Source organism: Penicillium roqueforti (genome assembly GCF_015533775.1).
Source record: "Penicillium roqueforti strain LCP96 04111 chromosome Unknown scaffold_33, whole genome shotgun sequence".
NCBI lineage: Eukaryota > Fungi > Ascomycota > Eurotiomycetes > Eurotiales > Aspergillaceae > Penicillium > Penicillium roqueforti.
Window position 1 is genome coordinate 19732 of NW_024067597.1, and position 23116 is coordinate 42847.

Here is a 23116-nt window from a genome sequence, read left to right on the forward strand (position 1 = left end):
CATGACTTTATCTAATCGAAAAATCATGAAATTATCTAGTTAGTTATAAGATTAATCTAATCTTAGTACTTGCCAAGCTATCCGCAATATTTACTTGCTATAAGAAAGCCCTAGATTGTACTGAATATCAGACCAGATAAATTAAGAGAAATGCTACTGACACGCGAAAATTGCTACCGTCACGTTGCCTACCATACTACTTTAGGTAAGTCTCCCGCTGGCCGCAATTTTTAACTAGCCTTTGTAATTTATTATAGTATGATCGATCATATGATTAAAAATAAAAAAGCAAAAGTCACCTGATGTAATCACATGATATAGTTATGTGACTTAGACATATGTTTAGATATATGTCTTAGTTATATGTTTTGGTCATATGTTTTGGTTATATGACTTTAATAATACGAATAGTAAGCAAAGTCAGATTATGTGATTATATGACTAAAATATATATCTAAGTGGTTAAGTTATATGATTATATTAGGTGATTAAAATAGGTAACTAACCAAAGTATATCAAGTTATATAGCTAAAATAGGTAACCAAAATATATGACTAAGTCATATGATTATATTAGGTAATCTTTTGGTTTTGATTATATGGTAAACTATACTATAATAAATTATAAAGGCTGGTCGAAAATTGTAGCTAGTAGGAGACTTACCTAAAGTAGTATAGTAGGTAATGTAATAGTAGCAATTTTTGTCTATTAGTAGCATTTCTTATATAAATTAAGCTAGATACTTTAGGATTTACTATAGTAGTAATTATTATATAGTTAGATTCTAAGGGCTATTAGTATCTAATTACTTTCTAGTCTAGAAAGATAATTAGCATTAAAATATATTATAAAATATATAATTTAGAACTACTTATAATTATTAAGTTATTTAAGTATTAAAGATATTATCTTAAGGGTAGTAAATTCCCTATATTAGTACTATCTAATTATATTAACCTATATTACTTTATATTTATAAAGGAGTTAATTAGATATTAAGTAAAATAGGTAGAGAAACTTACTATATTTAACTTTATTATTAAGTATTACTTAGGAACCTTAAATCTTACTAATATATCTAATTATTAATTAGACTATATATCTAAGGAAGGAAGGTTTTTAAAGAACTTACTTTTACCTATTCTTTAGAAAAAGCTATAAAAGAGTTTTAATAATAATAAAGAAGTAATATAAAGGTTATATTCTACCCTAGTATATAGGGTTATAGTATTATTAGACCTAAAATTATATATCTTTATAATAATAGCTAATATAATATTAGTACCTAAATCTAATTATTTATATAATATAATAAAGGACTATAATAATATAATATATAAGTCTTATAATATAAGTATTATAGATAAGTATTATACTATTAGTAATATAGGAATTCTAGACTCCTTAATATTATACCTAATAGCTATAAGAGCTTTTTAAAGTAAAATAATATATATACTAATACTAAAGAACTCTATAATAGAATTACTCTATATAATATAGGATTATAATCTAATATTATAGGATATCTATATAAAAATAAAGAAAGATAATATTAGTAAATAAAAGCTAAGTAATATACCTTAAAGATTAATATTAAATAGACTATTTAGATTTAATAATTATATTTATATCTTAAAAAAGACTATAATCTTATATAAAATTATAAAGATATATTATAATAATCTTTAAAGGGACTATTATATTAATAAATATACCTTTAAAGCTATCTAATATAAATTCTATTAATATAGAATTATAAAGGATATAAGGGAATATATATATAATTATATAAATTATTAATATAATTTAGTATATAGATATAAGTTATATAGATTATTATAACTATTATTAATATTTAGGAATTCTAATAAATAGTTTAGTATAGATTTTATTATTAGAATATCTCTATTATAATAGAATAGTAAGGTATATAATATAATACTAGTCCTAGTAGATATATTTATAAAGTATATCCTTTATCTTTCTTATATAAAAGAAATTAATATACCTAAGTTAATAGATTTATTATATAAATATATAATCTTAATCTTTAATATATTAGAGAATCTAATAAATAATAGAGGTAGTCTTTTTATTAATTAATTCTAATTAACCTTTTATTTTCTTCTTATAGTTTAATACTAGTTATCTACTATATTCTATTCTTAAACTAATAGATAAACTAAATATTAAAATTAGATATTAGAATATTTCCTATAATTATATATTAACTAAAAATAAGATAATTAGGTATACTAACTCCCTATTATAGTATTTATATATAATATAATAACTTATAGTATAATTAAAAAGTTATTATATAAAGTATTAATAGGATATAACCTATCTATCTAAGATAGTATCTAAGAGTATCCTAAAGAATATTATATAGATACTATATAAAGGGTATAAGAAATCTAAGAAATAAGGAACTTTATAAAAGAGTAACTTTCTAAGGTAAAAGAGTTAATAAAATACTATATAAATAAATACTATATAGATAAATCCTTTAAGATTAATAATTAGATTTATCTTAAAAGTAAGAATATAGAAATAAGTAAGCTAAGTAAGAAACTAGATTATAAAATATTAGATCTATTTCTAATCCTTAAGAAAGTTAGTATATAAGTATATAAACTATATCTATTCCTTTATTTTAGATTATTATATCTAATATACTATATATTAATTAATATTAGAATTATATTATATTAATACTTTAACTAATAATAATATTCCTAAATTAATTAAGATTAATAATTAGATAAAGTATAAGATTAAATATATCCTATTTTATTAAAGTAAGAAAAATAAGTCTTATTTAGTTAAATAGTATAACTATAATAATATTAAAGTAACTTAGGAACTATAGTCTATAATTAAAGATATTAAGGCTTTTAATAACTATAAGGTTAAGTTAACTATAGTAATAAAGATATTAAAGAAGAATAGGACTAAGAATATATATCTAAAATATAATAAGTTTTAATTATAGATTAAAAATTAATACTATATTCCTTATATTAGTAGAATTTATATATAGGTATAAGTAGGGTTATTATATCTAATTAAACTTAAATACTAATAGAGTAGTATTAAAAATATAATAGAGTAGTAAAATAGATTCTATATTTAAGGTATCTTAAGAAATAGAGGTTAAGTTTATAGAGATAAATAAAGTATTATTAGATATACCTATATTAAGAACTATACTTTCCTCTATAATATTAGTAGAAGTATTAAAGAATTTCTTAATTTTAGAGATTTCCCTTATATTCTTTATAATTCCTAAGGCTTTAATAACTTTAGTAATTATTATAACCTCTATAGCTTCTATAATAGTAATAGCCTTTTTAACTTTATTAATTATATAGGTTAAGTACTTAATATTTTAATAATATATACTTAGGGTATATAAGTATATATAGGTAATATATTAAGAGTAATATAGGTAGTAAACTAAATCTTAGAAGAAAGCTATATTATTATTAATAATAAATTCTATCTTATAATAATATAGTTAAAACTTATAGGGATATAATTATACTTTATAGAAGAATAGTAAATATATTTAATATAATCTATAAGGGTCTTATACTTATAGTCTAGGTAGCTTTATAGTTAGAAAAAGTACTATTAATAAGATAATAGCTTTTTAATAGATTTAGGGATTTCTAAATATAAAAGTAGAGTTATAGGCCTATAGTCTATTAAAAGATAATATTATATTTATAGATATAGAGATTTATCTTCTTTAAAGAAAGATAGTATAGGATAATAATATACTATTACTATTCTATAAATATAGTTAATATATAAATATAAAAATAAGGCTATTTTCTATAAAAAAGGGATAGATATAATATTAAAATTTCTTAGTATATTATATAGAATATAATATTACTAAATCTAAAGATATATCTATTATATTTATTAGCTAATAGTAGTACCTTAACTAAAATAATATTATCTTAATAGAAGTATAATAGAAATTTAATAGAAATATAAATTAGATATACTTACTAAGTATATAAGATAAGGAGTTAAAGAAGAGAAGAAGATATTAGAGATAACCTAGGTATATATATATATAGTATTTCCCTTTATTTTAACTATATTCTTTTACTAGTAAATAACTACTTAATTATACCTTTATATATAGGAGATACCTAAGTTTATAGGCTAACTAAGATACTATATTTATTAGGGACTATAGCTACCTAATTTCTTAGTATAGTTATATAACTATACTACTACCTTATTATATATACTATACCCTTTATTATACTATACCATTTATTATACTATACCCTATATTTTAGAGTATTAATATTAGATACCTTTCCCTATATACCTTTTTACCTTTATTATAAGGTTTTTAGATATATAGGTTTTAATAGACTAAGCTACTCCCTTATTTTCCTCCTATTCTAAGCTTATAAGGACTATATACTATAAGAAGGGGGATATTATCAGGACCCTAGTACTAAGAAGGCTAATACCTAAGGTATTATACCTATTAGGGTATATAGGGGACTATAGACTAGGTAGGGGCTATATATACTACCTATATAGCCCCCTTCTTATTATATAACCTATAACCTATATATTATCCTTATATACTACTTCTTAGGAGAAGCAGCTATTAGTTCTCTAATATACTACTACGTATACTACTGTCTCTATTTCCTGATCCTCCATTATATACAGCATTCCCTTAGGCATTCTATACCTAGGGGTCTTACAGTGATCCCATACGGGCTCTGGCCTATTACAGTACTAAGTCCTTTATATACTTAGATTTTGTCACGGATAACTTTGTGCGCTACTATATATATTGGTCCTGGGCATGTCAGAGCGAGAGCTCTGACATAATGGTCTTTTGGCTGAGCGGAAGAATGTGCGCCCAGGCATATCCTTTACAGATTTAAACCCTTATATATACTCTTAATTATATATAATAACTAATAGACTATTAATCTATTAATAAAGGAAGGAGTATTAATATATATAAAGCTTTACTATATAGATATTAATAGATATTAGTTAAAATAGGAAGTTAATACTAAATAGGGTAATATAGATTAGATTCTAATTATAGAAATACCTACTAATAGTCTAATAAAAGCTTTACCCTACTAGAAATAAGAATAGTTTAAGAAATTACTTAGAATATCTAAGATTAGTTATCTAATTAATTATAAAAGTAGATATTAAAGAAAATTTTATTAATTAAAGATAGCTCTTAAAGCTCTAAATTATAATTACTTTAAAAGCTAGGGGGTATATTAGAATCTAGGATAAATACTATTATTTTTTATCCTTAATATAGTTAGGTTATATAACTAACTAGGCTAGTTTTCTATAGAAAAACTAACTTAGATGGTTTTCTGCCTAAAAAACCAGTCCTACAGTTTTTCGCCCAAAAAACATCCTTTCATTTTATTTTATTTATTTGATTACTAAGATATCTATTAGATTATCATATTTTAGTACAACTACCATTTGTGCCGGCGCCGCCGGATTCGGCCGCCCCCTCGATCGGGTTTGGCGTCCGTCCCGTTTGGGTTTGGTCTATCCCAATTCGGCTTGGCGTCTACGCTTTTCCCAAATTGGCAGAAGCACAGCCCGCTCCTGTTCTGGTTAAGTAGCTCCAGAAGTAGTTTGGCGCCCGGGCTATCCCTAAACTGGTATCTGCCATTCCCGACCGCCTACCAGCCTTATCCTTGAACTATATAACTTCCAGTGCGTCGCTTGATCATCCTCCTCTCTCTGACTGACTACACCATTTCCTCCCCCGTCATTCCTAGCCGTGAAATGATACCGTAATTCCGGATCGTACGGTATTCTTCCCCCTGTGCCTCCCTGTTTCAGCTGGGTTCCTCGTTATCGCCTGTGCCCCTTTCTCCACTCGACTCGCTATAGATAGATCTATCTATTGGCCCTAGTCGCCCCAATCCTTAAATTAGACCGCTGCACTGCAACCCTATAATTTGAATTTAGACGACATCTTATATACTTACCCTTTAGTCCCTGTTTCTTCGTTGTATCCGCTATAACGGTATAGCCTTTTATAATCGGCCTAGGGAGAGAGCCTTGACTTGCGAAGAGATTCGATTTATGACCTAGCCGGTTGAGCACAATTGTGACGCGGCGCTCTCTGAGCTAGTGCTAATCACAATATCTCGCCACACCCATGTATCTATTGGCACTTACTACTCTTACGCCCCGCCTATAACGAAGAATATCTCAGTCCTAGATTCTTTTTTGTAAAGGCTTCGACTTTTGGTAGCCGTGAATAGGCTAACGTCACTGAGTGGATAACCTAGACGCCAGTATATACGCCGAGTAATCTTCTGTAGACGACCTTAGCACAATTTACTTTTCTAGCGAGGCGCAGCAAAGAAAACTGAGGAATCTAGACTATCGGAGGTTCCTAGGATGGTCGGTATCACTGTACGCATGATAATATCTTACCCGACTGGACGCTGATACCTATACTAAACACCCTTTCGGAGACGATTCCTTCACTATAATCCTCTTCTAGTAAGGCGTAATAGGGTAGACTGTAAACTTATCTAAGTATAAAACACTTTAATCTAATAGGAGAAATGCTATATACAGTGTCGGCCTTACGTATGACTCCTTGTGAATTCCGTTATAGATAGGTTGGTGGATCCTCGTATTAGCAGGCTGCGCTTTATCTTACGACTCTTCTCCATTCGACCTGCCTAAAGCGCTCGGAAGAGGTAAGGGAAAGTAGGTAGGTATAAAGGGTTGTTAGAAATCCTTACTAGGACCGAGAAGGAGGTTGACTATCTATTTATAATTCTTTCTCTTCTATTCTGATATATTGCGTCTATATCTTTCTCATAGTATAGTACCGATCAATCTAGACGATATGATCCATTATCGTCTGCCTACTAAAAAACCATATTTTAACCTATTCCAGGCACTCGGTTCCTACGATTGTATCCATTTACAGATACCTTTAGATAGACCTACGCCGGCCTATCTATTTCTATCTAGCTAGCACAGGTATTCGAGTCTTCTATTCTCGGGGTATACGCTATACCTTCAAAGTCATTTCTATACACCTAGTGAAGTCGAGATAATATTAGCCCCTAATAAGTTTGCGGAAGAAGTAACTATTAATAGCTCGAATGAGTTTAACATGGATTTCTTAAGTACCTCCTTAGGAAGAGATACAAACGTTGCTATATCAAATATATATATAGCAAGTCGAGAATTGCTAAATGATATTTCTAGTAGTGATTTAGGGCAAGGTTCTAATTAGTATTATAATGGTACGTGGTGGCTATCATTTTGACTCCCCTTAGTTTCTTCAATTCACTCTATTAAACTTATTGTACCCTATCTCTCTTTCCTTACTAATAAAGTAGTCGATAATTGAGGGCTTACTTAACACTTTAAGACCAGACTTCTAAGGTAATAAGCATCATAAGAGCAATATGATATCTTCTTCCTAAGATATTATCTAGGGGGGAGGTCTTAAGCAATCTATACCTTTATACTCTATATCGGTCGGTAATAGCCTCTGTATCCTAGTAGCGGAGGAAGAATTTCTAAGTTAAACGAAAATATATAAAAATACAGGTCAGTGGTCTCTCAGTTAGCTAGGTTGCCCAGTCCTCTAGCTTACGTAGTAGAATATAGACGAAGCCACAATAGAGGGAGACATTTTACCACATTCGAACCTGATAATAGATATAGCAGACAGTAATAAAATAGTTAATAGCTAAGTTCTTGACCCTACGGGCTAGGAAAAGTAATCTACTCTAACAGATTTATTACCTAGAGATACTAGAATTAAAGTAGACGAATTAGGATCGAAACCGGCAGCTTATGTCATCGGGAAAAGCATGCCAGCCAAGAAGTATAACAGATATCCTATTTCCGAAAGCTATATGGTTATTAGCCAAGAGAAAGACAGGGCTGCAGTTTATAATAACAAAGGCGAGCTACAGCGTTGTGATACAGAGAGCCTGTTAGTATCTCCAAAATTTCGTCAAAATGGAACATTAGCGCGTTCAATCTTACCTATATTCTAAGACAGTAAAAAGCAGTCGCTATATAGCCCAACAGAGGAAGTTATAGGATTTTATCCAGTATTAGATTAGGCTCCAGTTTTAGACCAGCTTTCGGTTATTATCCCTAACTGCCGTTCCTAAGAGCGAGGAACGAATAACTCTATCTCAATAATACGAATAGCCTCTTCAAACAGGAAGCGGGACTAGGATAAGTATATATCTGATAACAGTAGCGATGACCCTCATGGCCCCGACGATACAGACTATGTAGGCGAAAGTGGTAAAGACGTATATAGAAATAGCATTCCTTTCTATCGACTAAAAAGAGTAAGGCGACCTACCGTACAGCTTAAGCCTAGACCTCCCCGGCAGAACACTAAACGTCTCTTAGTCGACGAGGCAGTTCAATTTAAAGTAGCCGTAGATCAGTCTTCCCCAATAAGCTTATATAATATCGAAACGATTCCTATCCGAGGTTTCCTTACGCGATAGATACTTTTATTAAGGGTCATCTATTCAGTTACCTTTGAAGAGTAGGTAGAGTATTCCTACTCTTAGAGATCAGGTAGAGCTACTTCACACTATAAAAACAAAATTGGCAGCCAGCATTCTAAGCAACCCCCTCAGAAAGGGTCCTGCGCTAGGAAAACGACCGGGCCAACCCGATTCCTATCTAAGGACGACCAACTTTTGATTGAATTGAAGGAAGAGCAGAGCCTGCCATAGAAGCGAATCGCAGAGTATTTTCCTAGAAGGTCGGTAGGCTCCCTCTAGGTACACTATTCCACACGACTTAAGGGCCATAAGGCTAGAAATTCTAGGCATTCTGGGCAGAGTTCTAACGTAAGGAGCGAATCTTCATATAGAGGCGCACCTTGCGAGGCAGTTTAAGCCGCGGGTAGCAAGAGTAAAGGCACCGAAGAAGGTATGTTAAGACCGCGATACGGTCCACCTCGGCGCAGGCAAACGGTAGACCGCTATTCCCCGGTTTGAGTTGGCAGTAGTTATTAGACTTTATCGAATATCAGTCAAACGGATCGCCAAAAATAAGACCGTCCCGCTGGGTCTAGCGCCCGTAGTGCATTGGGCAACAGTTGAATCTTACCAGGTTTCACAGTTTCGAAGAGCGGCAATGGTCTCTCCGCAGAGTCGCTAAGCCGCTCTGGCAATGAAACGCAGTTTTAATCTCACTTTTTGCTATTGGCGACACTGCTTTCGACTGTAATGTGAGTCTTACAAACGGCGGACCTGTGAATTACTAGATCCGGTTAGTTTTGCCTTTTAGGGTTTAGAGCCCCAATACGCTGTCACGTAACCTACCTTCAACGCCGCTGACTTAAAAGAAAAGGTGGCGCCGTTTCCCGACATCCCACATATAGACGGGTTGTTCCAGCTGCTGCCCAACTTTGCAGACCGCCGTCGGACTCAGCGTCGGATGTGTTAGTGCTCTGTCACTCCAGAGAGAGATTTTGTAATTCACCGCCATCCAGGAATTGACGGCCTTCCCTTGGTTACTTTTGGCCTTGGGCTGTAGTTACCTACGAATGACAGGCTTGAGCAATATTTCTCCAAAATTGACCAATAGATATTAGCGTCTTTAAGTTCAAGCCGGAACAAGGCACCCCGTGAGGTGTGATAATAACGGCACCTTAGCGAATCAATTAGGTATGAAGCGGTGTTGAAGCGAAGGGAGTGAAACCCGCGAGGGTCCTCCACTATGAGTTCTTGCAGAAAGGGAGTGGACCAGATGTGTAGACTAGACTTGTGACATTCAAACTAGATTTCTGGCGTGAATACAAAGGTATTGCCCCATGTAGCAAATTGGGGTTGGTGAGCAGATTTGTCTAGAGAGCCCATCATGCAATCACTCAGCCCAAGAACCTCCAAGGTTTCTTTTACGGACTAAATTCAACGCTCGGAGTCTGAGTATGGACCTCGGCGCAAGTTTATTTCCCATCGGGGCATTGCAAGAAACCGCCCGGCACTGCACCCTCATGGGTCATCAAGCCACAGTAGTAGGCCAATGGGTGACCATCAACACCTTGCGCCTTGCCATTGTAGTAAAATACGACGCGCTCGTCCCCGTATTTCTTATTGTTCTTGCCACCGTTGTAAGGCCCGTTCTTGACGAGCGGATACTCCTTTCGATTCTGGTCGTGCTCGGGGCAGTGAGCAGGGAAGTGCAGCTGCACATTCTTGCTGTTATCATTATCGAACGGGTGCGGGTAGTTCTTCGCGCCTCGCGTCTCAGGAGGGTCCAGCATGCCCAGGTTCACGGCGTGCTGCGTGGCAAGGTAGATATCGTGTCCGTCATAAGTGTTCTTGCCGCACTTGATGGATGCAGAGGCGTTGGGACCATCCCACTAAAAGAGATATCAGTCAGAATTGGAAGGTTTCAATTTAATGGAGTGATGACGTACGTTAATGGGTGCGTTGGAAGGTTCCCCACGCTCTTGAAGATCAGCAAAGTCATCGGCCGAAAGGGCCGAGGCGAGGCTCAAGAAGAGGATGGAGGCGGTTGCCAATGTGAACTTCATTGTTGCGGTTGGACGATTGGAGTAGAAAAAGATTGCTGGAGGATTGAAGTTGAACTGTTGATGCTAAGATGAGGTCTGAGTGCTTGCTGCTGGATTTTAGAGCCGGCAAAGGCTCTTTTATGCCATTGATGGAGTCACCTAGGCTTCACCTAGGCTGATTGAGAGCCTTGCACTAGCAGGGACGGACATACAGAATCTACCTGTTGAAGCGTCGATTGGCTCACAGAGGAGCTGATATCGCGCGACAATTGGGGGCAATTCTACATTGTGATGCAATGATTTCCTTGTTTGGAGGCTTTTTAGTAGGACTGTTAGTAGTGGAATCCTTCAAACCGGTAAAGCTCGCTTTGCATACATGCGACTAGGGCGAGTGCTCCAAAGCAAGCTTGAAGCGGAAGACAATGACTTTGCCTACTCTCACTGTGACAAGAAAGTCTCCATTTCCCTCGCAACTGCGTATAGAATAGAGCAATTGGAGTGTTGAAGTTCCAATGCTGATGGAGCTTATCGGTGTAAGCTACTCTAAAGCCCTGTAAATCGTACTGCATATAGCATTTGACCACTCTCGTCTTTCGGACCCTGCGCATGGACATCGTTCATTTGTACACAAGGCTGGGAGGATTCTATTGGGGGCCGTCAGCCTTGAGACCAAAACTGGCCCCATCTTCCCTAGTGGATATAATGTCCAGTGACGTCAATCCGCATGTCCATCCGCCTGTTGAACTGGTCGGGTCTCGGCGTGACAGATGCTCCGACAGAATCATATCGTCTTTGCATACCAGGCTTCTCATCTTTTAGGTAATATCGTCTCGACTCAAGACGCTATTGATGCGGTTGACTGGATCAAGCTGCTTGGCGGCGCCAAAGTCTCTTCCCTGAATTGAGCACGATTTTATGTTGCGCCTTTTCGGCCAAGAAAAACAGTTGTTCCACTCGACGAAATCAGTTGTTGTTGTATCGGGCATTTTGCTCTAATCGGTGCGGCTTAATTGTCAACCCCACGTTCCTGGTTGATCGGCAGATTAGTCATGATGGGCAGCCTTATGATGTCACTGTACAGGGCTATTGTTGCAACAGGACGGAGGATTACACTGCGCCTCGATCAATATCAGGGTAGTTGTGTGACTCTTTGGACTTTTGCTGCCTAGTTGCCACTCTTGAAAGTTTCCGATATTGCGACCACTCCGCACTTTCTTTCCTCGAACATAACGCAACTAACACATCCTTCGTCTCAGCAGCGCAGCGTAGTGACTGCTCATCTCTCAAACACTCAAAGTCCCAAAATTTATTCCTTCAAGAGCCCTCGCGCTCTGTCATCATGAACACCAGCATTCAAGAAATGACGTGCAAATCGATTGAGCTCGACGGCTTTGGCTCTGCCGCCGATGACGCTTGGTTCGATCAACATACTGCACCCATGGACGGCGAGGAAGAGACCGGGGTGCATCCGTATCAAGCTGCGGCTCTCAAAGCGTACCTCAAAGGCGACTCCAAGCCATCCGAGACAGCTGCCGCCCTGACCAAGCCACATGACTCCGAGAAGAAGACCGACCTGCGAGACCGCATAGTGGGCATACTCGAAGACGCACTTTTTGAGCTGCCTGAAAGCCACACACCCGCTCTTGTCGACCTGCTCAAAGAACTTAGCCAACTGCCAGACGAAGAGGACGGCGAACCTGTCTGGAAAGGTCTCAAAAGTTTCGGCCACTCATGGGCAGATGGATGGAAGCAGAGCCACTGGCGCAAAGCGTTGGCAACGCGGGATCCAGCCACAAGAGCGAAGAGGCGTGAGGCTCACGTGCACCAGGCCTTTGTGGAGGCGTCTTGTGCAATGGCTGCTCCGGGACCGAATGCTGAAGATGGTCTTTTGCCACTAAGCTGGGGCTATGAGTGCATCTCCGAAGCGCTCGAATGCCAAGATGCATTGTGGGACTTTGAGGTACCTGCTGCGGCAGTGTGGATCAAGGTAGCTGGAGAAAGACTCAGAGAGAGCGCGAAGAAAGGTGAGAAGTCCTGGGCGTTGGAGAGAGAGGGGAGGCTTTGGACGGCGGGGCCGATGAGCATGGATCGGTGGAAATTCTGGTTGCAAAGACTCGAGGAGATTGAGAAGATTGGCAAGGTCATCTCGTCAACGGCGAGTGAAGGTCTGCGGGATGCTCGAGCCCAGTCTAAGGAGTAGTTGATGACTATGCCTAAACACTTAGCGTTAGAGTAGCAGTCTGGATTGTTAATTTGCTTCCAGACGGCCTTGATGGCAAATTGAACATGTGCTAGGCTTGTGCCCTGAGAGTCGTTGATAAAGTCGGATTCCAGCTAACAGGCTAGAAGACCGATTATAAGATCACACATTGCCCACCCCATGACTCCCAAGCCATTAGCCCCTTATAAATCGAAGATCCGATCGAAGTTCTCTGCCTAAACAATGTTGAATGTCAGAATAGTTCGGCAAGGGTCATGCGATCGACTGACATACGATATCCAATCTCCGGGGCCAGATTTGCTATCGGCGCGGTACAGATCCGGATCCTGATGATAGCAGATCAGAAGGCGTATAAGGGGACTCGTAGGGGTTTGGAATCATCCCCGACGCACAACATCGATAGTTTGGTCGGCCATGTCCAAAGGCACGCTCGCAGCTGACAGCGGGGAAGCGTCAAGGAGGCTTGAATGGTGGGAACATAACGAGATATAAAGACAGGTACAGACTTCCTTGGTTGGTGGGTGATGCCAAAATCACGGGATGGATTCCCGTCATCCGCGTTTGATTCTAGGTTTGGGGGAGGGGAACAGAGTTTATCTGTCCTCTCTATCGCCCACGAAAGACGCTTGATCAAATTTGGCAGCTTGCTGGGTGGCATGGACGACATTTTGTAGTCGATTTCTGTTATAATTTTAGCATTATTCTCCTGTGCATGACATGGCGTTGTTTATAACTTACCTTTGCTTCTTCGTTCCATCATCTGTTGATCATCACACTCTGTGGCATGACTTTTTTCTTCCGTTGGTAAACTTTGTTCTGTACGTATCCGTTTGCGTCGCGCCATATTCTCTTGTTCTTCCACGCTGATTGATTGATCTATAATTTTGACAAGTTCTTGGAACTGTTCGCAAGGTTTTAAGGGTTCGGCCGACACTTCAGAGTAGAGCGGTGAAAGTCGATGATCAAAGCACGCCCAAGCTCTTCACTCCAATGGACATTGTCTCGCCTAAGGTCTTCATGTATTATCCTGAGGGCTTTGATTTCCTTGTTCAAATTTGTGAATTTAACGCTGTACCCCCTCCCCCCAGATATCACGAGTGATCTGAAGGTGTAGACGTAACGTTAACTAACGCAGTGGTCTATGGGTCTCGGGGCCGTCATAAGCAGACAGCAGTGGAGCTAGACAGGAGCTTTTTTCTGCTCTTCCCCACCCCGACGCGATGACCATGCCGCATGTTGCCAGAGGTGGGTTCAAGAGCCCGAGGGCGCTTTAACCATTTCACTTCCTCCAGGTCAATGACAAACAAACGAACACCCAGGTCATCCCACAGCATGTTGCGCCACTCACTGTCGCCATAGACAACTCCATGTAACCGGAGCACGGTTAGAGCTTTGTCGCGCTCTAGGTGAAAGAATCTGGAATTCTCATCGTTGATGACATGCTGAAGACGTTTTCCAGCCCAGCTCAGTATCATCATCTGCGCCATTAATTCGCCATAGTACCAATATGAGACTCGTGGCGTAAAAGTCCCAAGACAGACGGGGATCTGATTTCCTTACAGGCTCCTAAGGTAACGATAATTATTTGCCTCTGCTTTAATGAGATACTGCTTGTCCGCCGTAGTAGCCTTGATTATCACAGTGTATCCGTACAATAGAAGAGTCGCTTTAATAAGGTAACCCGTCCGACCACAGACGTGAAGTTGCTCAAACCCATGATTTCGGTTTCGGGAAAGTTGATAGTGAAGCCGGCGTGTGAACTCCTACAGTCCCACGGAGTGTCTTTAGCCACCGTGGAGTTTCCAGTTAGGGCATTCTTTATCTAGAGGATCTCGGTTAGCCATACCGCGGATACAGGCAATAGTGCAATATGGTCGCGCGGATTGCCCTACTTTTTAAGAAGTCTGTTTATTATTCCGGCCGGCTTATATCCTTTCGCTTTCCTTAGTCGATTAACGATTGTTACCTCGACCGCGGCTCGACCTACTACACGCCGCTACTGCAATAGATAGCGAATGCGATTCTTTATCACTGCCGCTACCTTCGGTCAACGAATGCTTCGGAGTAGACATACCTGGTTAGCAGCGAGAACGGGATCATATATTGTGTGTCTTCGGCTCTGGTTTCCAGTACAAGGGTCGATAATTAGAGGCTCGCGGGTCTTTACGAAGTGTTTTGGGAATTTTTCTTAAAACGTCCTGGTATTCGACCTCCCAGGTCTTTAGTCTATCGTATGCCGCATCATGCCATTCTTAAGATGGATCTTCGGCAGCCAGCGCTTAAAGGGTAAATGCAAGCACCTGACCGATGGCGGTCCGGTAGAAGCGCCAATCATCGTCCGCCTGCACGTCCTGATTCGGGATACACAAGAAATATTGAACAACTGTAGGGTTATCATTCGGAATATAGAGAAAAACAAAAGCCTCCCCCATGCAGATATAGCCGTATTGAACCCCACTGTCGATCATATATAAGAATATCTGAGTGACCACTACAGCAACGAGGTAGGTGGCATAAAACTCAAACGTGTCGCCTTCCTGGTCAATGACATCGCGAGCCAGATCCATTTGGTATAGACCCGCCACCAATTCGGGGATTGTCACCTTATACAGCGCTTTAAACTCCACTGCATACACCGGTTTTTGTCGTTCATCAGCCACAAGGTACACGCAGAACTAGTCGGCGCACCGATTGCGTCTTCGTATAGTGCCATCCCTCTTCTATCCCTGCACCACTCCTCTCCCTATTCCTCTGCCTCTTCTATACCTAGTGTTCGCCACTCGTTAGGGTGTCCACGTGCCCTGAAGGTTCATTTGCTCCAAGCTCTTCTCCAAAGAGGTTTCCGATGGGTTTGCGCGGTTATAGAAGGTGACTCGGCCTTGGATTCCAAACTTATATCGAAGGGGTTCATCATCTCGCAAAGCCATAATGGCCTTTTCGACAAAGTTATCCACCATATCTCGCTCAAAATTCCGAAGAGACGCTTCCGAATAGATCGGCCTGTTCTGGATATTCGTAAGGACATAATCAATTTAGGTATTAGAAGGGAATAGTGGGCGCGAGGTAAAGGCACCGGTACAGTCGAATTTCCTCCAGATTTTCTCTTGGAGTTGGGGGAAATCAAGCCAAGGGACAACGCGCTTGGGGTAAAGTCGGTTGACGGGGTCAGTCGCGTCGCCCTGGGTCGTGAGAGTCGCATCCGTCTCAACCCGAATCGCTTGAGACAGAGAGTTGTGGCAGCGATCGAGGAGGCGGAATAGTGTGTTGGGTTCGAGTCGCCGTTCAGCCTCTCCCTGGAGGCGCTCTGCTTCTTCTCGCGCCTGTCTCTCTTCCTCTTCACGGCGCTGTGCCTCTTCTCGTGCCTGTCTCTCCTCCTCAAGCTGACGTCGTAGTTCAGCGATTGTTTCTTCCATCGCTTGTTGAAATCAGTATTCAGCAGATAATCGAATGATGCAAATCGAAGTCTACATAGTAGGGGGTTCGCTGTCTGGCGCGGGGGAGTGGCCCGTCAGGGCGGAATGCGTCCAGATGTTTTACCAGCTTACTCACCCCCTTGGCTCGAGTCGATTCATGCCTCAGGCACAAAATACCTTAGCCTTTTGATATGCTGACGTTCAAAGTCCTTTGTTTTCTAGAATATACGTCGATTCGGTGGTCTCGGATTACCTAGACTGGCCTCGCCAGTAAATTTATAAATATAGTTCTACTTAAATTCCTCAGCAAGTACAGTCACCGTGGCGAGGTCATTATCTTGACTACATCACTCGCGAGACCCCGTTTTCCGTTCTTTCCTGTTGCGAAGGATATATTGTGTGATCTCGCTGTGGGTAAGGCATTCGACAAAGCTAATAAGCAGCGAAAACTCTTCTGATATAAATGGAATAGGTTTACCTCTCTCAATCTCCGTCTGTTCTGCGGAACACCCTTCTGTATGCTCTTAGTTTTGGGATTAGACGTCACGCAGTCAATCGCCATATGGACCTCATCGAAAGCAAAGAGACGTACCTTTCCTGTCTGGGCACTTGAATCTCTCGTCAGGAATAGGCTGTATGGGCGAGACAAACTGAGCTGCCTTTACTGACAAAACCTGTAACGGTCAGTTGCTAAATAATGCTGGGAGAGCTGACGTCTGACGAGGTATTTATATAGATTTTGATTGAGTTTCCAGGTTTGGGTGGGCGTTGATGGCAAATCTGATGGGCACGATCAAGCTTCCCAGCAGAAAAAGGAATGTAAAGTCGATGGCATGATTCTTCGGATCAAAAAATGACTTTGTTCACCATCAATTGAACCTTGTTGGAACACCCTCAGGTTAAAGCAGCCGCACTATATGTCTCATTTTCAATACCCTTGCGTAAGTGCCGCAGAGTTCTGCTCTCACGATAAGCTGATATAAACAGATAAGAAAGTAAAATCAAAACTGGCCGCTACTGGGTTGTCCAAGCTTGAAAATTTGTCGTTTTCATTCTTACCCCCCCAAAAAACATCATTCTTTCAAGCATGATTCGATTGCGCATCTTGCAAGTCAGAAAACAAATGTCGCATATTGCAATATTGTTTAGGCAACCGTTTCAATTTTTTTTTAGGTAATTTATGTTGAGAAGACGGTCTCTATCTATGCTTGCAAATGACAAGACACTGCTTCTAAGAGTAGTAAATACCGTGCGTATAATGCATAACAGATGTTTGAAAAGTACCCCACAAGTATACAGGAGTGTGTGTGTGTGTATGTGTGTGTAATTCATTTACCCTGACCCCTCGTAATAAAGCGATATGCAGGCTACCACTACTTTTTGTAAATATATGATGATTTATCTACTGAGATTGTTCTAAACTTCCTGAACGATGAACTTTAAGCCTTACCTGGTAAGGCCTATGATTGTCTCTACTTTAAACTGTGAAAAGGCTGGGGTACTCCACTACCCCGGGTTATATATCTCTCTATAGAGACGCGATTGTAGTAATTGACGTGCTAGCGCTAGGAATTGAACCTAAACCCTATAGAATAACGAGTGACCAATTCGTTATCCTATAGGTTACCTTTAGGGTACTTACTACTATACTACCGCTACCGGTACCGCTATTAGGAATATATATATATATATATATTTCATTTACCCTAACCCCTTATAATAAAAGTGATATATAGACTACCTTAACTATATATATCCCTATATATATATATAGAGTGATCTACTTCCTAGAAAGGAACTTAGAGCCTTATTAAGGCCTCTTATAGCCTAGTTACCGTTCCTATTATTAGGCTGCCCTTATAGTACGCGACTATAAAACCGTTATAACGCCTTAGTAAAGTCTAGTATAGCCTAGGCCTTTTTAGCTTATAAGATAGTATCTAGTTTACCTTTTTCACCTTATTTTAAGCCTCCTAGTAGACTTAATATACTATTAAACGCGTTCCCTACTTCTCTCTTTAGATTTCTTTATAACTCTACTAGACTTAGGCAGTCTATAAGTATATAGGTAACTGTTTCTTATATACTGTAATTATAGCGGTTATCCTCGCTATAGCTAATCTTCTTATAGTAGGTAGATAGCTAATTGTAGACTATACGTAGCTGTGTTAGTAGATATACCCGGTCCCTAGGTAGGCTTCTGTACAGCTTCCTAGTATACGTTACCGGTAGAGTATTGTCAATCTTTTGTAGATAACTACCTTTATTAGATATTCTCTATTTATATTCCTACTAGGAGGTGATATTTCTATAGATAAATGCCCTCTCCCTTGTAAGTAGCGGGTAGAAGGGGTAAGATTTACCTAGGCTAGCCGTAAGCTTCGCTATTTAGTCCACAGCGTCGTTACCGGGATTATTATAATATCCTGGTACCCACTAAAGGTATAGCGCGGTTCCTACAGTCTAGACCTCGGTAGCGGCTTAGTAGATCGTGTGGACGATCCTTTATCCTGACTTATTCCTTACGCTCTTAATTACTTGCAAGGCTGACTTACTATCGCAGAGGATTGTCGCAGTCGCTTATCGGTCTTCCGGTCTTGGTTGCCGGTAGGCCATCTTAAACATAGTGCTGATCGCGTAGAAGATGCCTATCAGCTCCGCTATATATACCGACCAGCGGTCCATCGGTCCAACCTAGACCTATTAGGATTTGACTATCTCTATATCGTTATTGAATGTTACCACCGTAGCTCCTGATTGACTGTCGCGTCCTGAGGCGTCCGAATAGACGATGATATCTGATGTTGAGCGGATTGCCTCGGCCTGTTCTATCGCCGTCTCTCGGTCTGAACCGACTTCGATCTCCACGAAGGGATCGAGCCATGGCGAGGCTGTCTTCTCTTGCGGGGAACTATCGAAGGCTGAAACTCCTCTAACGAAAAGGGGTTGGTCGTTTCTTGAGTGTTTGTGGGTGTGGCTTCGAGAGCCCCCGCGGGTGGGTCCGCCATCGGTTTGGGGCTAGCTCCCGCTCGGTACACAATCACAACAATTTTATATAGAAGATGATATCAACAACGCCTTATCTCGAAGAGTCAAACGGTCTTTCGTCAGCAATGGTCGAACCGGACCGCTGGCTTCTCCGCTACCAGGATGGATCGAAATCAGTTTCACCACTTTACTCTCGTGAATCTTTCTCGTACCCTATCCCAAAACATGCCAATCTTGTTCAGGCCTAGCCTATTTCCAAATGCCGAATCGTATTGAAACCGTCTCTCACGTGATAAGAGGCTCTATAAATTACCTGTAATGTTTTTGCAAACCCTACTGACTTTATTCTTTCGCATCACCTTGCCTGGCAGAAGGCAATATCAGAACAATCAGAATTTCTGATTCCTGATCATTCTTTTTCGGACCATATCCAGATGCAGAATCTGGTCCGAAACTCCCTCGGCGTAAAGAGGCATCTCGTATTGACGTTGTGTCGACCGGATCTACCAAATATGTAGCTTTTTGGCCTGGTTTGCCATCAAACGGGTTATCACGTGCCATGTGGTGATTGGCTTAAAAGGTGGGACTATGAGTCACAAAAGCTCAAACACGGTCAAGAGCCCCGCCACCTTTCTCCGCACAGACTTCATTCAGTAAACAAACAATCACTTGTTCCTGTTGCTCCCAACACTCATGTGGAAAATCCTAACAATCCTGGATCATGCTTCTGAACCGATTTTATTGCACGCGCTGCGCAATCAGCTTTAGAACTTTCTTCGCGAGGCTGCAACATATCTACGACTCTCCATATCATCATATCTGCTACATTTGTTTCCCACCACAAGATTTCGCGAAGATGGTTGAGCTTGATGAGCACCTCGGAACTGAACACAACTACTGTATTTCCTGCGACATCCAATTTGAAACAGCCCAAAATCTAGCTCAGCACGACATAGGAGAGCACAACATGTGTGTCACCTGTCGACAATTCTTCGGTTCTCGATCAAGTTTGTCCAATGTTAGTTTGTATCTAATTTCCCACTACGCAGTAGGTAAGATTCTTAAACATTTTATAGCACATGACCACCTACATTTGAAAGCCATCTTTTAGTGTGGAGGATACATCAAACGTCCAATGACTATTACACCTCAGGTGGCAATATGTGCGGAGTTGAGTGTGCTTGTATGTTGGTTGGCCACGAATGCGAGCGATGACGTAATGGAGACTAAAAAAATGAACGGTGAACCTGGTTTCTTCATCCATCAATGTGGGCCGAGAACAGTAGCTTTTACAATTCTTGCTGAACCCTCGTGATAAACGGTGGCTGGATATGATACAGCGGGGGGCGAAACTTTATGATGTTGAACGTTATTGTAGTTAAGGAATCAAGTAACAAGTAGCTGGACAGGATCAGTGCAAGATGGCTTAAGTCGTGATATGGCGCCGCGAGTAGAATACTTCCAATCATCTCGATTTGAATGATAGCTTATTGTATCCAAAACACATTCATGCATTTCGGCAAGTACTGCGTAACACTGAATGTATCAGAGGTGCAAGGAGCCGAGCTCAGAAAATATGCCGGGACAATTGACACTCCCAAAATGATAAAGAGCTTTGCCAAAACGTTTTGCATGAGTCAAAGCGTGGGTCGAGAGCAATAATTCCTCATAAGGACACTGTTTACCTCAGACTGGATTTCACTTGTTGATGACCCCGCCCGCACAGTATTGATGATGTTACGGACGTCATCATCACTAGAGTCCTGGATTGCCCTCAAAAAGTCGTTCAAAAACCTTTGGTAGTGACGGAGTTCTGCTTCTATTTTACTTGCGTGACTCTTGCGTCGCTTGTCGGAGCTCATATCGAAAACGCAAATAGAGCCACGCTTCGTGCATTCCAAGCATGGATTCTCAGAACTGCACTGTCGTTGAAAACCAACAAGTAAGCAGCTAAGTATACAATATGATCCAGGATTCTTACCTTGGTCCGCCGGCGCTGACATTCTTTGCAGGCTGCTGAGAGTCTTCGTATTAGGTGGTCTTGTACCGGGGGTTTCCCCCGTTGATCAGATATCAAGGGTTTGGTAGCTGGCGTATAAGGCTGGATAGGCTTGAATCGTGAACAAGACATCTGTATCGTGCGCTTGGTATCAATGTAGACGCGGCGGGGGTTAAAGGTCTGCGTAAGAGAGGTGGCCAAGCGTACATCACAAGCAGTAAGAATGGTGGAGGCCCGGGGAAAAAGAGGAGCCAGGCAGACCCATTGCTGACTCAGCATTCTAGACTCGCCCGAATACCTTACGGTCTGATACAACAGCTATTTTAGGCTGTTATTTACAGCTGTACAGAAATAACGCCAAGGAAGGGGTTCAAGGACAGCGTAACTGCAATAGGTATAGCGTGTTTCACCAGAGAGTTTGAGAAATAATCTCAGTGAGCAAATGGTGAAACTGATTTCGATTCACCCTGTACAATGAATTCCATAATCATTTTTACACCTTGGCACATTCCTCCAACAGCTCCCTAGCCTAACTCATTCGGATTACTGATGGCCAATCCGATCGACCCAACGTGAGCATGATCCTAGGAGCGACAAATGTAGCTCCCTAACTCAATATATCGTAGTTTGATTAAAGAAACAGCTAGCTGGATTTAGACCAAAATAAGAAATGCAAACGCAATTAAGTACAGTAGCGATAGAAAATTAAGAGGCTGCTCATTATCGATAGCGTTATAGGCCGATTCAAAGTGTTCGAGCTCTCGTTATAGGAGAGTGAGAAAACGGATGACTTTCAAGAAATATTACTATAGAAATCGGGTGTATTAGATGTATGATGACCGTTGCACACGACGACCTCGAAAAAACGTTTTTACTTATTCAAGGAAACTATTTTATTTAATCGATTACTACCTTAGTATAAAAGGGAGGTACTGTTTATTAGATTTAATTAGCTTATATATCTCTACTTGTTTTAATATCCGTGTATTCCCTAATACCCTGACACCCCCTATGTCTACTAGCGAGAATTTCTCACCCTATTCTTATAAGATTGTTCTCAGCCGTTTACTAATACCTAATATTACTATATACCTATCTTTACTATGTTACTATGGCAAATTTTCAGTTATCTACTCGTTAGAGAATAGGCTAGCTAAGATATCCTATAGACTCTTAAGTCTAGTTATATAGTCGCTTATATAAAGCCTAAAGCAGTGTAAGTAAAATGTGGTACCTATATAGACTATAGGGGTATATATATATATTACGTGCTTTTTACTAGATTACCTTATATAATATATATTATAGCGTACGCCCCCTAGATCATATAGTATATAAGATAGATAGAAATATAATCTATATAGAACCATATGATTAGGTTCCCTTTAAATGTAAGGAAGCTATATTCCTTTACTTCCTTGTATAACGCCTTTTATCTAGAGTTAACTATAGTATCTCTTAATATTAATTATTTATCTACAAAACTTCCCCTAGGAATAGAGTGGTAGTCCTAAGGATATTCTAGTAATCCTAGGGTAGACTGATATTCTAAAAGATAGAGTTAGTGCTCCTAAAGGTAGAGTCGGTATTCCTAGGGATATACTAGTAATCTTAGGGACATCCTAGTGATCCTAGGGACAGAGTTAGTATTCCTAGAGATAGACTAATATTCCTAGAGATAGAGTTAGTACTTCTAGAGGTAGAGTTGGTATTCCTAGGGATAGACTAATACTCCTAGGAATAGACTAGTCCTCCTAACTAAGTTAAGATTATATATAAAATGTATATACTAGAAAAAAGGAAATACTCGTAGAGTTATAATATTAATAAGTAATAAAATAGAAGGTAGGGTTTATATATCTTTAATAATAGTAAAATAAGAATTAATAAAATACTAAAGAACAGCTAGAGGTAGTAAGAATATA

The 23116-nt window shown here is 39.4% G+C and overlaps 5 protein-coding genes across 5 annotated transcripts; 2 read left to right on the top strand and 3 right to left on the bottom strand.

Moving 5' to 3' along the window:
- Positions 1-10000: 10000 nt before the first annotated feature.
- On the bottom strand, positions 10001-10591 carry LCP9604111_8444 (uncharacterized protein; the record flags this gene model as incomplete). The annotated part of the gene is made up of 2 exons (XM_039076588.1): positions 10001-10417; positions 10475-10591. 2 exons carry the CDS (start codon positions 10589-10591, stop codon positions 10001-10003), a joined length of 534 nt encoding a protein of 177 aa, XP_038925503.1.
- Positions 10592-11909: 1318 nt separating this feature from the next.
- Positions 11910-12770, top strand: LCP9604111_8445 (DUF3632 domain-containing protein; the record flags this gene model as incomplete). Its single annotated transcript, XM_039076589.1, has 1 exon — positions 11910-12770. The coding sequence occupies one exon, from the start codon at positions 11910-11912 to the stop codon at positions 12768-12770; it is 861 nt and encodes a 286-aa protein (XP_038925504.1).
- Positions 12771-12965: 195 nt separating this feature from the next.
- Positions 12966-13458, bottom strand: LCP9604111_8446 (uncharacterized protein; the record flags this gene model as incomplete). The annotated part of the gene is made up of 3 exons (XM_039076590.1): positions 12966-13006; positions 13065-13117; positions 13184-13458. The coding sequence occupies 3 exons, from the start codon at positions 13456-13458 to the stop codon at positions 12966-12968; spliced, it is 369 nt and encodes a 122-aa protein (XP_038925505.1).
- Positions 13459-15823: 2365 nt separating this feature from the next.
- On the bottom strand, positions 15824-16204 carry LCP9604111_8447 (uncharacterized protein; the record flags this gene model as incomplete). The annotated part of the gene is made up of 1 exon (XM_039076591.1): positions 15824-16204. One exon carries the CDS (start codon positions 16202-16204, stop codon positions 15824-15826), a length of 381 nt encoding a protein of 126 aa, XP_038925506.1.
- Positions 16205-16395: 191 nt separating this feature from the next.
- LCP9604111_8448 (uncharacterized protein) lies at positions 16396-16976 on the top strand (the record flags this gene model as incomplete). Its single annotated transcript, XM_039076592.1, has 5 exons — positions 16396-16410; positions 16462-16618; positions 16677-16720; positions 16836-16886; positions 16941-16976. The coding sequence occupies 5 exons, from the start codon at positions 16396-16398 to the stop codon at positions 16974-16976; spliced, it is 303 nt and encodes a 100-aa protein (XP_038925507.1).
- Between the last annotated feature and the right edge of the window lie 6140 nt (positions 16977-23116).